This window comes from Anabrus simplex, chromosome 5 (genome assembly GCF_040414725.1).
Source record: "Anabrus simplex isolate iqAnaSimp1 chromosome 5, ASM4041472v1, whole genome shotgun sequence".
Taxonomy (NCBI): domain Eukaryota; kingdom Metazoa; phylum Arthropoda; class Insecta; order Orthoptera; family Tettigoniidae; genus Anabrus; species Anabrus simplex.
Window position 1 is genome coordinate 8,929,730 of NC_090269.1, and position 19,012 is coordinate 8,948,741.

General features: G+C 38.3%; 1 protein-coding gene across 1 annotated transcript in view; it reads right to left on the reverse strand.

Annotated features, from left to right (window-relative positions):
- Positions 1-244: 244 nt before the first annotated feature.
- NdufA3 (NADH:ubiquinone oxidoreductase subunit A3) overlaps positions 245-19,012 on the reverse strand; it is a 38,017-nt gene continuing 19,249 nt past the window's right edge. Inside the window, exon 3 of the mRNA XM_067146754.2 lies at positions 245-389. Coding sequence (XP_067002855.1) covers positions 343-389 — 47 coding nt within the window. The 3' untranslated portion in view covers positions 245-342. The remainder of the gene's footprint in view (positions 390-19,012) is intronic.

The window sequence follows — 19,012 nt, forward strand, 5'->3', positions numbered from 1 at the left end:
TAAAAATAAAAAATAAAAATGATCACAATAAAGTTGGAATTTAAGAGGACAATTTATAGAAAGGGGAGTTAAAGATTGGAATAACTTACCCAGGGAGATGTTCAATAAAGTTCTAATTTCTTTGAAATCATTTCAGAAATGGCTAGGAAAACAACAGATAGGGAATCTGCCACCTGGGCAACTGCCCTAAATACAGATCAGTAGTGAGTGACTGAAGGTCATGTAGCCATTTTAATGCTATGAATAAAGTTCAACAGAAAAATCAACTAATTTATTTAACAACATAAAGACCATTTACATTACATCAAATCTATGGTAGGGTAAACAATAGCTTACTAATCTTCAATCTGTTCGAACTCTAGCTGCTCGTGGGTCATCGGGTCGGTAAACTGTAACAAGAAAAAAATACAATAATATTATATATGCTGACTAACAAGTATGTTCATTGTACGAGCCACAAAGACGGCAGACACATTCAGTTTGGAAAGACGTGGAACAAGCAAGAGCTGATCTTAACATACTGTCACAAATTATTATTATTTGCTTTACATTGCACTGACACAGATAGGTCTTATGGTGACGATGGGATAAGAGTGGGAAGAAAGTGGCTGTGGCTTTAATTATCTATGTGACCTCTAATCACACTGACAATTCAGAGGATGCTTGCCTCACTGTATTTTCTCTTAAATCAGTGATCACCACCACCTGTCAAAATTCACAAAGGGTCTATACCATAGTATCGCTACAGAACAACAGTATACTGTAAATTTTATTATCCAGGCAACAAATGTAAAGAACTACAAAATGTGATAGTTTCTAACATCACAACGCAGAATTAAATATAAGTGCACAGAAATATCAATATATCACTGTAAACGTAAAGCCTCATCAAACCAATGAATCAAGCCTCAGAGATCAAAAAGGAAAGCAGAGATTAAATCTAAAACACGCCTTTACAAACTTTTCTTAAATAAGAAACATCTTTCCTAAGACAAAATATATAAAAATTCCATTCTTATGAAATAATTTATTAAAGGGTCCAAGAAATCAATACTTGTCAGTTGATATAAAAAAGTTGCTAAAACATCAGAACATGTTTCGGCCTATATTTGGCCTTCTTCAGCTGTTGAAAAAAATTAAACTAAAGGCTTATTAAAAGTGAATTATCAATGCAAACATGCAAGTTGAAAACAGACAAAAATTAAAACATATTGAAACCGAGCATTGTGTTGCTGACTTTGAGGAGATGTGACAAATTGTGTGTTGAAGCAAATACTGTAGAACTCGTGATCCATTATGGTGAGAAGTGCTAAGAAAGGGAGGGGGCACCAGATATTTCATCTCTCAGAACAAAAGTAATTAAAAAGATTGCTTTTCTATGAGAACAATCTAACACCAAACTTTCTTAAAGGACAAAATAAGAGACACAGAAACACCACCCAAACACGCAATACACAGATAAAGACTAACAAAGTCTGGTTAAGGGATGAGATCAAATTCCTTCATAGAAAAAAATAGTACCTCAATACAAAACTTTATGAAATACACCTAAAAGTACTCAGTGAGTTGCCCCAAAGTTATTGGAAAAACTTCCAACGACTCACCCAAGAAAAACTAGAAAACTCTGTAATATGTAAACACCTTAAATAAGTAGTAAAATAAACTGAAAGATTCTAAAAACTCAAGATAAATTGAAGAACTCATTAAACTGAATGAAAACAACCCAAATGAAGACAGTAAAGACAAATTTCATTCATCCATCACAAACTTAACAGATGTAAACTTCAAACAGAAACCAACATAATGAACAAAGGGCCAAAATACAATTGGACAAATAAAGTAGGTTACCTCTATTTTTCATAATGTCACTACTGTTATTGCAAAAACAGAAATTGCCCTAAACAAAATTTCTTCTGATCTTCGAAATAAAAGTCAGATACCAAGTCAAAAAGAGACTAGCACAATACATTAACCTTTTAAGTGCTGAGTTACCAGTTGACTGTTTGGTACTTCAGTGCTGAGTTTTTTCATTCGTATGTAAAAAATTTTGTAGAAGCCACAATTTTTAACTTATCAGTTCTGTGATTACCTTAAAATGTTTATAAATGTTGGTTGTTTATAAATCTAAATGCAAATGGAAAATCCTACACTTATGTTCAATATTATTTTTTTGAGAGAAAACAAAATTACACTTATGTGCCCATGCCTGTATTATCTTTATACAAAGTAAAGAGCCCAAAATAATAATATTTCTGACAATCTGTAGGCAACTAATACATGTAAGTTCTTAGAAGTATATAAGTTGATATTTTAAAATATTTTCCAAACCTGGAAAGTTTTCTACTGGTTTTTTGTGATGCCGATTTGTTCAACTATCTGCACCAACTCCACTGGCACAAAAGTTTCAAAACGTCAATGATTTTTGGGTTATCATCAAACACTACTTGGCCCTCAGAGCCTGTCACAGTTACTTGAATCTCTGGTGAAGAAAAGTAATCCATCCGCCACGAAAATAGCGATAAAATAGCTTTTGTACTCACCGTGTTTTTCTTCTTTCGTTTAGAAGGAGGCTCTGTTTCTCTCTCACATACAATATTTTCGGCACTCTCTCTATTTTTTTTATTTTTATTTTTTTTAATCGGCAAGGCATTTTGCAGATTGATTTTTTTGCATGAGTGACACACAATCAATGCTGCTTACTACTGCGAGCTGTTGAACAAGGCAGCAAAAGATGATAACAACCGATTCGACAGGTCATCCACCTCCACGACAATGCGTGGTCCCATACTGCAGCTCTGTCTCCAAGCTACAGGAAATGCACTGGACTACATTTGATCATCCTCCTTACAGCCCGGACTTATCGCCCTACGATTTCCATTTGTTTGGGCTGCTTAAAGAAGCTCTAGGAGAGCAACGACTTGAAGATGATAACAGTGTGGAAGACTTTGTGTCCAAATGGCTGGTGACACGGCCCTGTTCTTTTTACAATAAGGGCATCGAAAAGCTGTGCATACGCTGGGACAAATGCATTTCCAAAGCAGGAAACTATGCGGAAAAATAAATTGTAATTGCCTTGTGTTTCTCAATAAATGAATTTAAATAAAAATAAAATCCCGTTTATATTTGATTCCCCCCCCCCCTCATAATTTCATTGTTGGACCTTTATTGATATTGCAATTACACAATTAAAAATGTTTTATATGAGATTAAGCAGTTCATTACATACTTGATTGAAGTAGACATTAGCTACATGATATTTCAAAAACCACCCTAAGGAGTAAAATGAGGACAAATGATGAAATGAAATGGTACCGGGAGTGTCCAAGGACAAGTTTGGCTCGCCAGATGCAAGTCTTATGATTTGACTCCCGTAGGCGACCTGCGCGTCGTGATGAGGATGAAATGATGATGAAGACGACACATACACCCGGTCCCCATGCCAGCGGAATTAACCGATCATTGTTAAATTCCCGACCCTGCCGAGAATCGAACTTGGGACCCCTGTAACCAAAGGCCAGCATGCTAATCATTTAGCCATTGAGTCAGACAAGACAAATGATTACAATTAATGGTAACTAAATACAGCATTATTGATTTAATGACATTTTTCTGAAATTGAAAACATTATGTGTGGTCCCCCAGACCTCACAATACCACAAGTGTCATAATGCTTACTGAGGGTTACATAACAACAGTGTATTCAAAGGCATGGTGTTTCTTTTGGGTTTGATTCATCGTAAATAGGATTTGATATGGGAAATGAAGCTGATTTCTTGCAATCTTAAGTCCAACCAGGCAAATAAACAGGCCAACATCTGTTTTAACCTAAAGGTGAAAAGTAGCTAAGTTAGCAAAGTTACCTAAATTTTTAAATAAAACCTAAAAGAAACACTTACCCTCCCCAGCTATCACTATGACACACAAAAAAGAATTAATCGAATTTGGCTGAAAAATGGAATACAATAACTTTACAGGAAGAAAGCATTTCATTATGGTAAAATGTATTCAGCACATCGCCAAACTCCAACACTACTGTTGCCCTTGGAGTGGGATTCGTTCCAAAGATATACCCAAGAAAGATATCATTCTAGGTAGGAAACAGGGAACCCTTAATAACAAATTATTAGGTTAAAAAGTGCCAGGCCAATAGAAGAAAAAGGCAAAAAGGCAAAACTCAATCTTCAAGTTTAAAAACAGATTTAAATGAATACCCCTCTTTCAACAAGAACATTTCTAAAGTCAGTCTTACTGAAGAGGAAAAGAAAACGTGAAGTCAAGACCCAAATTTCAATTCCTCTCCAGAGTTGTCACATGTCATCATTCCTTTATGGGATCTTTGAGCAGCAAGACAACTTCAATGTGAGGTAAGACACTACGTTTTCTGTTTATTATTACATCAAGAGAATTACGAACGATTCCGCTTTTGAAATAAACGAATTCCACTACTGCAATATGTTCAGTAAAAGAACTGAACTTTTGTCATTTATTCTTGCATCATATGTGTGTATAACACAAAAGAACTTCTAATTGTCATTTATTCCTGCATCATACCTATAAGTAACTTGAAAGAACTTGCAGTAATCATTTCTGACTGCATCGTGATGCTTATGTTATCATTTTATTTATATTTTTTTCAGATGGCCGATAATGTGGTTCCTTCAACATCACGAGACCCACCCACTAAGAGGCGTGCTTCAACAGACGGAATACCGCCTCGGCAGTTCTGTAATGATAGAGATATTGTGACGCTGCTTTACGATATCGGAGAGGAGTCGGATGAGATGGAGCTTTTCGACTCAGAAATCGTATCGGAAAGTTTGGATGAGAATGAAACCAGTGGGAATCTTGAAGGTAGTGCTGATGTTTCTTCACATGAAGACAATCAACTCGCTGCTCCACGTGAAGAATCTCCGCAATCGCAACAGGTATCCGCAGCTCTTAGTGCAAGTAAGCGGCTTCCTACTCGACCCTCTGCAATACCAAACATTCAGTTTTCGGGCAACAGAGGATTCTAAGTGACTCCATTGCAGTTGACTCCCTTTAGCTGTTTTGAATTTTTTTTCACCCCCCAATTTTTTGAATTTCTTGCTGAAGAATGTAACGACTATTCAAAGTACGTTCTATTTGAAAGCATGGGGAAAAGGTTGAGAATCAGTGATTGGAAAGACACCACTGCTGATGAAATGAAAACTTTCATAGACATAGTGTTTCATATGGGATTGATTTGCCTGAATTGTATAAATGACTGTTGGAAGAAACATTACTTATTTAACTTGTCGTCAAAATTCATGTCAAGAGATAGGTTTTTACTACTTTTAAGAAGTTTACATTTCCAAAGAGAGCGAACCTCAGGAGATCCAATTTACAAAATTCGCCCAATGATGGATTATTTCAATAATAAAATGAAAGAATTGTGTCACCCATCCTGCGAGCTCTCCATAGACGAGAGTATGGTGTTGTGGAGAGGTCAGTTGCGAGGGAAACAATATACTGAAGGCAAACGCCATATTTATGGTATGAAGATGTATGTTTTGGCTCAGCCGAATAGCCTTACCCACGCAATTCATATATACGGTGGCAGTAATGATCCTGAGGTTAGTGGTCAAGGGGCATGCTGCGAAAGTGGTGAAAAAGTTGCTGACAGGGCTGGAAGGGAAAGGCCATTCCCTTTTCATGGATAAATTTTACAACTGTTAGCCTTACAGAAGAGCTTCTCCAAAAGCAGACCTACTGTACCGGAACTCTGCAAGCAAAGAGGAATGGAAACCCACCAGAAGTTGTAGCCAAACGGTTGAAGAGGGGTGAAGTGATCAACCGTTACAACCGTGTTAGTAAGTGGAAAAATATAAAGAGATGGGTTTTTTTCTATTTGCTTTACGTCGCACCGACACAGATATGTCTTATGGCGACGATGGGACAGGAAAGGCCGAGGAATTGGAAGGAAGCGGCTGTGGCCTTATAAAGAGATGTTCTCGTGATCTCCAGTGAATATGAAAGTGATTTGGTTGAGATCACAAACAAGCGTAGACAGAAGAAAATTAAGCCCAAAATGGTTGTGGAGTTTAACAAACATGTGAAGTGTGTTGAAAGGCAGGATCAGATGTTGGCCTATTATCCACGGACCCATAAATCAATTTGTTGGTACAAGAAAATGGGGATACATATATTTCATATGATGTTGAATAATGCACATTTCCTGTACAACATGTACAGCAGAGAAAAGAAATTTGATCTCCATGACTTTCACTCGGAGATAGTTTCAAAGTTGCTACCAGAACCAGCAGAAAGTGAACAACGTCATGCAATTCACTTGCCAGAGTACTTGCCTAAAACGCTGAACAACAAGACGCAGAGAAAACGATGCAGACTTTGCAGCGAAAAGTACAAAATCAGGAAGGACTCCATTTTTGGCTGTTCAGCTTACCCGGGCTTTCCGGGTTTCTGCCTCACGCCTTGCTTTAGGGAATATCATGGTTATAAGTACTGTAATGATCATAGGACAAGTTCGACTTCTAGACAGTCATTCTCTTCATTTATAGTTTTATATTATTGCCTTTTTTGTAGTTCCCACTGTTCACAAAATAAAGACTGATTGCTGTTACATTGATTTATCGCTTGTGTTAGCTATAGGGTTTCATTCTTGTTTGTCAAATTCTGTAATAGAGAAGTGTAAATATGAATATATTTATGGTCTGTAACATACTTTATGCATTTGTTTGCTATCCGCGGTAAATAATGCACAGTAATCTGCCAACGTGCATGGCGCGTGATCTGTCTGGTGACTGGTATTACTTCTCAATTTCAACCACCATACGTGTCGTGCACCAGGCGTGTGAGTGGGATAAGTCCACGAGTTCAATAGAACTCGTCCTACCAAAGCACAAAACTTCGATAATTACAACTTTTAAAGAGTCCCACACAAATATTTTGCTCAGGTTGGCGGGTATGTCACGCTCTGCTAATACACAGTGAACGTGTTAAAGAAGACAGTTTTATACCCAGGTACCAAATAATAACACATATTCAATTTTACATTTAGCATGCCCAATTTGGACACATTCAGATATGTTGTTTCCTCACAGCATCTCCCTATAGACAGAGTAATGTCAATTATTGCCTAACATATATGTAAAGGTACAAAATATGTTCAGCTGTTGATGACCAGATAGGTCGAAACCAGTACTGTAAGATAATATTTTTTACAATAAACAGTATTGATAAGGTGGAAATCCTTTCTTATCTGCATATGTGTAATCTGTCAATACGGACACGAAACTCGTAAATCACGATATGTAATACCTACCATTGCGGAAGTCGAAACGGCTATACAAAAACTCCCTAACGAGGTCCAAAATGATGTCAGGCATGAAGTAAAAAAAAAAGAAAATTTTGTGCCTTGTAAAAGGTTTAAAAGTCTTCCAAAGCAGTATTAAACCCACTACGAGTTTATCACGCAAAATAAAATGAGAAGAAATAGTAATTACTAAAGCTGATAAGGGGGGGACAACAGTAGTTTTAGATAAGGAGGAATATATCAGGAAACTTAAAAAAATTTCAACAGCAGCTCTTTTTTAGAAATAGATCGAGACCCTAAAATACGTACTCAGAAAAGTTAAAAGAAATACTTAAAAGTGCAACCTTCATTTTACATGAGCAAGATGTCCAGAAACTGATTAATATGAATCCTGGTCTTCCAACTGCAAGGGCCTTACCCAAGTTACACAAAGAAGGAATACCCATAAGACCAGTTATAAACTTACGGAGCAGTCCTACTTACAAATCATCCCAATATATACATACATTTTTAACTAATCATTACGTTTTTCACAATAAGACACCAACAAAATATTCAGTAGATTTCCGTAAAGTACTTAAGAATTTTAAGTTAACAAATCATCATATAACATCATCTTTTGATATCAAAGACATGTATGCAAATATTTCAGTAGATGAAACAAAAAAATCATTAGGAAGAATTCAATAGAACACAAACAACTTAGCCTACCAGAAATAGAAGACTTCATTAACTTAAATTTGTTTCGGAATACAATTATTTCACATTTAACACGAAGATACAGACAGGAAGGCCTCCCTATGGGAGCTCTCGCTTCTGGCATTTTAGCCAACATTTATCTGGATCATCTCGAACAGACCAAAATAATAGGACAAATAGAGCATCTTAATCTATGGATATGCTTTGTAGACGATACCTTTATAGTAACAGATCAAAGAGTGAACAATAGTGATAATATCCTCAATATTTTAAATTCATTAGATTCCAGAGTAAAGTTTACAGTAGAAAAAGAAAAAGATGTTTCCATACATTTTTTTAGACAAATATAACACGCGATAAGGAAGAGTTTATTTTTAAGAAACAAAGAAAGCCCACTTTTATTCCTATTACGATACAGAACCACTCATTACATCCGGAATCACAAAAAAATTTGGCTTACTGTAGTCACATATAAAGAGCATTTAATATACCTCTCTCCCACATAGAACGAGAAAAGGAACTGCTCTTTATCTGTAAACAAGCCCAATATAACGGTTTTGGACTTAATATGACAAATAAAATAATCAGAAAATTCAAACAAATTTCATACCAACACCCGAAATAAAGAAGAAAGATAAATATGCCAGGTTCACTTTCAACAATCCTAATATATATGCAGTAACGAATTTGTTCAGAAAACATAATTATAAGATTGCGTACTCGACCCTTAATAATACTAAGCAACATTTTTTTTTAACTATAACAGCATTAATTCCCTAGGGAAAGACAAACATTTAGATTCAGGGGTTTACAAATTAAAATGTCATCAAAGCAAAAAATCTTACGTCGGACAAACTGGACACAGTTTTACGGTTAAGATACCTAGAGCACGTCAACGCTGAGAGGCATAAAAAAATGTCCTCGATGGGCCAACATACGAGTGCAACCGGTCATCAGTTCACCACTATAGAGCCAGATTTGACAATATTACGTTAAACAAATAAAGGTGGTCTTCTAAATACACTAGAAAAAATATATATTTAGATCAACAAAGTAATCAGGATAATAACCTAAATGATATAATTGAAAATAGGAACCCTTTATACGAAGGGATATTATCACATCTGGAAGCATTAGGCATTAAAAACAAAACAGACAATAAAAGAAAGAAAATAAACGAACTTCCGCCCTCCCGTATATCTATTCCCTCTACCCCTTCTTCAAAAGCCGAAACCGTGACCGTAAGCGACACGCCTCCTCCCCACTCCACAGCCTTGTCTCCCCCGAAGGTGGAGCAAGCTTTGGAACACACACATCATTACTTCACAAGATGGAAGGCTGCATCAGCCATTGCTCCTCCAAGGACACAGTAGATTTTATCAGCAATAAGGTATGAAACCACTCTTTTATATATTAGGTTTCCTTGTGCAGAGTTAAAACACTCTTTTAAAAGCAATCCCCAATTTATTTAATTTCAGATTTTGGGGAAAATATTTTATAATAGTATGACAGCAATCAGCTTCAGGGAATCTGAATTAACTGAATTCAAGAAACACACTTATAAAAATTAAAACAAACAACATTCGACTTGGAAGGAGCAAATGAAGAGAATATCCTTGTTAAATATAGAACAGTGACAAAGGAAAATTATTTTTCAAAAACTTTTTATTAGTAGACAAGCAGAACATCCTATATCATAGTGAAAAAAGTGCTGGATACAAAACATTTTTCACAACGTCTGTTCAAATGAATAGATATAGTTTTTTAAATAGGCTAAATAAGTAAATCCATTTTCCCTACCATTTCACCACCCCATTCAACCATCCACATTGATTTTAATTTAGTTTAATTTTTAAATTCACATAGATTTTAAGTAAAACAAAGTATTTATTAAGATGTTCTTAAGAAGATAAATACTTTGTAATTTCACCTAAGCGTTGTAACACAGCTGAAGATGTTCCAAATGGAATGAAACATGTACTGTGTATGATTAATTGATTTGCTTAACGCAAATATAACTGTCAAAAAGGTGGAAATTTACTGTTATTGATCCATTGTACCAAATGAGGTAACAGGATGGGTACTGGGCAGGCAACTTAAAGAAATTACTAGAAGGAATTGGGATGGGGAACTATTGGGACAAAGATTTAGAAGAAAGAAAAGTCTGTAGGAAATACAAATGCTAAGAGCTGAGGGTCACAATAGGCGAACTCTGGAGGCATTCTTCTTCTTCTGACCCCGTCTCCCTCCGAAGGTTGGCGATCCAATTGATTATGATTACACGCGAAACGGAAGCACGGAAGATTTCAATCGACGTATGTCCATACCACCGCCACAAGTCTTTCAGCCAGGAATTTCTCTGTCTTCCCACAGATCTTTTCCCATCACTCTTCCCTTGAATGATCAGTCAGAGAAGTTTGTATCGTTCACCTCTCATTATGTGTCCAAGGCAGCTGAGCTTACGCTCCTTGATAGTTATGAGAAGCTCTTTCTTCTTGTTCAAGATGTTGAGGACTTCTTCATATTTTGTCTTTTTTTCTACCCAAGATATTCGGAGTATTCTTCTGTATAAATACATTAAGATTCAATCTGCTTCTCCAATAAAGGGCTAAGCGTCCACCCTTCGAAACCATACACAAGGACAGGAAAGACATAACAACGTAGCATTCGAACTCTGAGCTGGAGGTTGAGTTCTCGGCTGGTGAATAAGGTCCTCGTGGCATTGAACATATTCTTTACTTGTCCAATCCTGGATAAGATTTCACATTTTGAATCACAATGCTGGTTCACTAGAGTTCCAAGATATTTGATGGAAGATACTTGTTGGATGATGTTGTTGATGTAAAGGGAGGCCTGTTTTGGTGTTTTCGAGAAAACAATCAGCTTGGTCTTTTTAATATTCAAGGATAAATTGTAGGTTTCACTGGTCCTCACGATGCTGTTTATAATATATATCCAGGTATGAAAATAATACATGATAAATTAACCAAAAGAGAATACAGGGGAATGATATGGTGGCTGATGGGAGTTCATAAAAATTAGGCATTTACAGAAGTTGCAGATACATGTTTATTGTGTGAGAAGGAGTTAGGAAATGCACATATCTTGAGAAAGTGTGAAAGTACAAGAGCATTGCGGGTTAAATACTTGGAAGCAGAAGAGATAAATAAAATGGAAAAAGAATCTGAATATTATACTCTTGTCAAATTAATAAACAGGGAATGGAGAAGGCCAGGGAAACTATCAAAATTATTGATAATTGTAAAAAGCTGGTGGGAGAAAAAATTGAAAGTGGTGAATAAGGGAAGGGTCAATGCTGATGAAGGTACCCCCAAAAAAATTAAAGTGATGAAAGAGGGAATGGTACATGCTGTTGAAGAAACTGAAAACAGTGAAATCAGCACGAGTACACACTAGTACACATGGTTAAAATATTATACGACATTTAAACTACAGTATTAGCCCCCTTTTACACTTTTCAAGGGACCAAGGAATACTGGTGTAAAAGGGGGAAAAGTGTAAATTGTGGGAAACAACTTGTTCAGGTATATATAAAAGTGCTCTGGGAAAGAAGGTAAATGTTACACAAATGTATATTATTAATTTATAGAGTATTTCAATCTCAATCAATTTACTGTAATTACCTCAAACAAAGGTCCATGTAAGTTATTTACTGTAATGTATTAATTGTTGACTACACTGCCTTTGTAATTCTGCTCATCCTTTGCCCACGAGAAGGTTACCCGTAGGAGGTTAAAAATTTTAGTAATATATTCTTTTACTATACAGTAGTTCAGAAAGGATGAAACAGTATTGGACTGACAAAAAGAAGAAAAAAATCCATGAACCTAAGTAGTTGTATGTTGGCTAAACAATTATAATAATATACAGTAGTTACTTTCTTAAAAAGGCTATAGAATTATCTAAGACGCAATATTCTCTCTAAATGAAACATTTTAATTGCTACTAATGTACCTGTATTTACAACATTAACACAAATTTATTCCAGATGGAAAACTACACACAGTGACTGTTTCCTACCAAAATAGTCCAGAATCAATCCCTGTCTACACATCTTATTTCTTATGACCTCTATTTGTTTTTCAAGCTCATAAAGGTTATGAAAATTATTTTCACCCCCTTCTACAGATGACAGATACGTGCGTAAAACATCCACTGCTGCACTTGCATCAGCACTGGTAGGCATTACTTCACTGTCTTCCTCTGCTTCATTGCTGTCCTCAGCAACCAACTCCTCCACACTTCTTTCCTTTGCAGTGATCAAAGAATCATCTACTCGAAGAAAATCTTCAGTAGTGCAGTCTGACTGCAACATTCTTCATACATCAGGTAGCAGGCCTTCTTCTTCTGGCAGCTGAGATTCGGCATGATTCTTGAAAAATACTGCTTTCAAGAAACAATTTGAGATGGTAGTCTGCTTCGCGGCTTTCCAAGACTTTGCAATGAAGTGAAGCGCATCCAGGATCAAAACTTTAAATGATGATGGACCCTTTCCAGCATCCATAAGGAATAAAATTTGCTGCACCAGGTTCTTCCTATAAAGTAACGTAAAGGAGTGGGAGAACCTCTACATCCATACGTTGTAGCTTGCTTGTGAAGTTAGCAGGCAGAAATTTTAACTGCACATTCCTCAAATTAACACCCACGGGATGTGCAGGACAATAGTCGATGAAAAGAAGAATCTTCCTATTTTGCGTACCCATTTTTGAACCCAGAGCAATTAACTGCTGTTGGAAAAGATCTGAGGTCATCCAAGCTTTATGGTTGGCATCGTAGGCAGTAGGTAATGATCGCACATTCTTGAAACGAGGCTTTTTAGATTTCCCTATCACATAGGGGTGGAGCTTCTCAGAGCCATCAGCACTGGCTCCCAACATCACTGTGAGCCTCATCTTGCTGTGTTTCCCACCATGGCATTTATCTCCTTTGAATGCCAAAGTCTTGCTGGGCAACACACTGAAAAAAGAGTCCAGTTTCATCTAGACATCATCTTGACACGGCAAAAGCCCAAATCCTATACAGTATCATGTCTATAGGTTAAAAATGTTCCTGGGTTCATAATCCTTCGTCAGCTCCTGCAATCTTCTATCGATCCATTCTTCCACAGTTTCATCATTAACTGCATTAGATTCCCCACAAACAGTTTTATAAGTTAGGTTATACCTTTTCCTAAATTCACCCTGACCAATACTTCAACCCTAATTTCAATTTAAATGATATTTCTGAAAAACCCAATATCCTATTTGACTTCCTAATTCTTCTTCTTCAAAATTCAAAGTTTCAAAACCCAGATTCAATTTTCCATGCCTTACAAAGTTCCTACCCACGTTTTCTACCTCCAATAACCCACCCTCCTAACCCAGCCTAAAATACTCCTCTTTTAATTCCCTATCTTATCCTTTCCCATCTTCTTTCAACTTCCAACCCTTTTATCTTCTCTTATCTACTAATCCTCTTCCTTTATTAACTTATTCTATCTTTTCTTTTCACCTCTCCTCTCAAAAAAAAAACCCTACTTTTTTCGAACTGAACTGTATATACTACAGTGCCACCTGCATTTTGGGTTTTTACATTCAAATTTAAACTCATATCTTGCGCTGCCTTGGACTACCTCCATTACGACCTGAATTCTTATCTTCAAGAAGTAGCGCACTGTGCATATACACTCATTTGTTTCCGGTATTGCGCTTTTTACCATTTTTCTCTTCACAATTGTTTTTTACGTCAACTGTTCTAAAGAATCTACAAGATTCTGTTTACGTACTTAAATTATATTAAATTGTATTATATATATATACACACTCACATTTTTGAAACCGAAGCAATTACAGACTGGTTCATCAAGCTATTCACCGAGTTCAGTCGGCATTTGAAATCACAGTGCCGGACATTGAGTGTGTTGCGCTGATCTTCAGGAGCTAGCAATTCGCTTCAATCAAGCGACTCGTCTTCGACTTCTAAACAATTTTGGGACTTCATATTTATTAATTATACAGTGACTTCGCACCTCTTTCGCTGGCTCATTTAACTTTTCACCTCTGCTTGTAAACATTATGAGACAGTGGTGAAATTTGCATGTGTTGTGCTATTATTCAGAAGATAGCACCTTACTTCTTATAAGTGACTGACTTTCTACTTCTTCTAGATTTTACGATTTAAAATTGCACAGTGCCAATCCCCATTAACATATTTTGCCTATTCAACTGTTTTTGTGAAAGACTCACTCATTAATTTCTTATTACCTATGCATTGTTTTTGCGTTTTATTCAGCTGATGATGACCCAGATTAGAGTCGAAACAGGTACCGCTTCTGCTTTTAATTAAATAGGAATGTAATACTACTTTTCATATTTATTTGTATTGAATAGGTTGAACTACCTTATTTATTATTTCAATTTCATTGCGGTTGAGATATGTCGATTATTTATTTCTCATTATCAATGAACAAAAGGTTAAACCTGATGGTATTTGAGGGGTCCGGACGACCTCAAACTGGATGTCGGCAGCCGCGGCAGGCCTTGCCGTCAAAAATTAGCAACCTGTATTTCTAAGTATACAGCAACTCAAATACCCTCAGATACACCTCTCCCGCTACTATGAGAGGGGTAGTCGTTGTGAAGGATGCCGCAGATCAAAAGTATGTGTACAGTCCCCAGATAAGTTGGCGGTTGGTGCGCCGCATTTAGCCTATGCCGGGAGAAGGAAACTGGCGCGCCGTACACAAGTAGACATCGCGGGAGTGGAGTGGGCCCGTACCCCACCTCAGTGACGGTACGGCGACGAACGGCTGCGGGGCACTGAAAGAGTAAGATCTCGGCGACAGAGAAGGGTTGTTGGTGACTTGTGATTTTAAGGAACGATCTTAGTTGGGTGAGGCTGAGGGGTCAGCGGCGTGGAATACAATTTGCCACTAGTGTGGATTTGCAGGAGACTGGGGCTTGGTAATGGCCACAAAGGAATTGACAGCAGGGAAACCCGAGGAATAGATCGTACATCCGTATTACACACATAAGAAAATTAAACCATAGGTCAGAAGGCCTTAAATACAAAAAATATAACCTTCCAAGCTCCTGCTAAATGTTAATGACTAAGTTAACAATGACGTTACACAGGTTTCATCTGTGAGTTATGGACCCTAAAGATCCTCTCGGTGGCTGGATTGCTTACCAACAATGTAACAGGGGCCAGGAAATCTAAAATGATGCTTGGTCCATGAAATCTGGGGGCAAGCTTGCCCACAGGATCAAAGTTCTTAACCATGATATGATCTCCTACTTTTAAATTGGTGGGCCTCCGTCCACGATCATATCTTTCCCTAATCTCTTCATGAGAAACTTTAAAAATGGCCTTAGCTTTCTTCCAAAGATCTCTAATATTATCTCTGGTAGAATATCACTAAGAGACCAAAGGTTAGAGAGCGGCGTGTTACACACAAATTTAAACATCAAAGAAGCTGGAGTGAACTTATGGGACTCATGAACCGCCAAATTCAAAGCAAAGGCTAACCAATGCAGAGACGTATCCCACCTGGAATGATCGTCATGATGATAGGCAATTAGAGCCGATCTCAGATTACGATTGACCGGTTCAGGCAGAGATGGTTAAGGATAATACGCTGAAGTAGTTATATGAGATATAGACAGGTCAAAACAGAATTTACGGAAGTGATTGGAGGTAAAGGCTTTAGCATTATCAGAAACCAAGTATTGGCATGGACCAAAAGAGGCAAAGATGGAATTTAAACAAGAAATGGTGGACTGAGCGGTAGCCAGCTTAGTCAGAAATAACCAGGAAAATCTTGTGAAACCATCTACACACACGAGAATGAATTTGTTGGTTCCCCTTAGATTGGGGGAAGGGTCCTACGTAGTCGATGTAGAGGCGTTCCATGGGGAGCAACGCTTGATGAGAAGATAGTAATTCTAGCTCAGTGGACAAGGTGGGCTTACTAAGCAAATAAGATTTACAAGCTTTTACGAATTCACGAATTTCGCCGTCCATACCTTTCCAAATGAACATCTCTCGGATCTTTTCCCGGGTTTTGAAGATGCCTAAATGCCCCCCTAATGCGGTCTCATGGTAGTACTTGAAGATCATGGGTACGAGAACAGCTGGAACCACAACTTTCATCTTCTTATCATGCCCCGACGGGCAACATAAAACTCCATTCCTCAAGACATAAGGGACGACGTGTTCCCCAGAAGAAAGGGTTTCCATAATAGGAGCCAGCATAGGATCTTCACGTTGATATTTTTCTATATCCCTAAACAACATGGGGGCATTAGTTAGAATGGCATTTGCACCCGACGGTATGGCTGTGGGAAGTGTAGAACTATCTTCCTGATCAGAGGTCTCTACATCATGAGCGAACATGCGGCTTAGTCCATCCGCACCAACATTTTCAGATACTCTGATATGCCTAACATCAAACTGGAAGGCAGAAATCCTGATAGCCCAGCGGGCTATACGACCAGTATGACACAGCCTAGCTAAGACCCAACTTAAGGCTTGGTTATCAGTTTCCAAGTTGAACTTGACGTGTTCCAGATAGAGGCAGAACTTCTCTAGTGCAAATAAGACTGCCAAACCCTCAAGTTCATAGATGGAACACTTGGCTTCTTGAGCCGATAGTGTCCTAGATGCATAGGCGATGGGTCGCCTTCCAAGTTCAGTCTCTTGAAGAAGCACAGCAGACACCGCCGCCGGCCACGCGTCGGTTTGAACGATGAATTTCTTCGAGAAATCAGGCATAGCAAGAACAGGGGCATTACAAAGGGCTAATTTCAGGTCTTTGAAAGCGGCTTGTTGAGAAGGCCCCACTCAAATTTGACGTCTTTCCTACGAAGTAAGTTCAAGGGCGCCGCTCTGTTAGCGAAGTTGGGAATAAATTTCCTGAAGAAATTCACCATGTCTATGAATCTGGCAATACCTTTGATGTCCTTAGGAGGTTTGAAATCACGGATGGCCTGTGTTCTAGAATGATCAATAGAAACGCCATTGGGCGACATGATATGCCCTAGAAATGACATGGAAGGCTTAGCAAAAGAAACCTTAGATAATATAGATGTTGATTCCCATAGGGAATCTGAAATATTTGTCCTGAATGAGCAAATTTATAATACCAATATAAATGGTCCGTTATTGGACATTATAAATTTTCCAGCTAGCTCATTCTTGGTTGCCAGCGTTTCGCCCTCGTGTGCTAGGGTGGGCTCATCAGTTGGTACCTAGCACACCTACCAATACGCTGGCTAGTGCATACCGTGGAGGCCACTGCGTAGGCTAACTGGAGCCACCGGCAGTGCCAATGCACTAAGAGACTTTGTCTCATCACTAAAAATTGATGCCTGCTTGGCCATCAGATGATATAGATGTTGATTCCCATAGGGAATCTGAAATATTTGTCCTGAATGAGCAAATTTATAATACCAATATAAATGGTCCGTTATTGGACATTATAAATTTTTTCCAGCTAGCTCATTCTTGGTTGCCAGCGTTTCGCCCTCGTGTGCTAGGGTGGGCTCATCAGTTGGTACCTAGCACACCTACCAATACGCTGGCTAGTGCATACCGTGGAGGCCACTGCGTAGGCTAACTGGAGCCACCGGCAGTGCCAATGCACTAAGAGACTTTGTCTCATCACTAAAAATTGATGCCTGCTTGGCCATCAGATGATATAGATGTTGATTCCCATAGGGAATCTGAAATATTTGTCCTGAATGAGCAAATTTATAATACCAATATAAATGGTCCGTTATTGGACATTATAAATTTTCCAGCTAGCTCATTCTTGGTTGCCAGCGTTTCGCCCTCGTGTGCTAGGGTGGGCTCATCAGTTGGTACCTAGCACACCTACCAATACGCTGGCTAGTGCATACCGTGGAGGCCACTGCGTAGGCTAACTGGAGCCACCGGCAGTGCCAATGCACTAAGAGACTTTGTCTCATCACTAAAAATTGATGCCTGCTTGGCCATCAGATGATATAGATGTTGATTCCCATAGGGAATCTGAAATATTTGTCCTGAATGAGCAAATTTATAATACCAATATAAATGGTCCGTTATTGGACATTATAAATTTTCCAGCTAGCTCATTCTTGGTTGCCAGCGTTTCGCCCTCGTGTGCTAGGGTGGGCTCATCAGTTGGTACCTAGCACACCTACCAATACGCTGGCTAGTGCATACCGTGGAGGCCACTGCGTAGGCTAACTGGAGCCACCGGCAGTGCCAATGCACTAAGAGACTTTGTCTCATCACTAAAAATTGATGCCTGCTTGGCCATCAGATGATATAGATGTTGATTCCCATAGGGAATCTGAAATATTTGTCCTGAATGAGCAAATTTATAATACCAATATAAATGGTCCGTTATTGGACATTATAAATTTTCCAGCTAGCTCATTCTTGGTTGCCAGCGTTTCGCCCTCGTGTGCTAGGGTGGGCTCATCAGTTGGTACCTAGCACACCTACCAATACGCTGGCTAGTGCATACCGTGGAGGCCACTGCGTAGGCTAACTGGAGCCACCGGCAGTGCCAATGCACTAAGAGACTTTGTCTCATCACTAAAAATTGATGCCTGCTTGGCCATCAGATGATATAGATGTTGATTCCCATAGGGAATCTGAAATATTTGTCCTGAATGAGCAAATTTATAATACCAATATAAATGGTCCGTTATTGGACATTATAAATTTTCCAGCTAGCTCATTCTTGGTTGCCAGCGTTTCGCCCTCGTGTGCTAGGGTGGGCTCATCAGTTGGTACCTAGCACACCTACCAATACGCTGGCTAGTGCATACCGTGGAGGCCACTGCGTAGGCTAACTGGAGCCACCGGCAGTGCCAATGCACTAAGAGACTTTGTCTCATCACTAAAAATTGATGCCTGCTTGGCCATCAGATGATATAGATGTTGATTCCCATAGGGAATCTGAAATATTTGTCCTGAATGAGCAAATTTATAATACCAATATAAATGGTCCGTTATTGGACATTATAA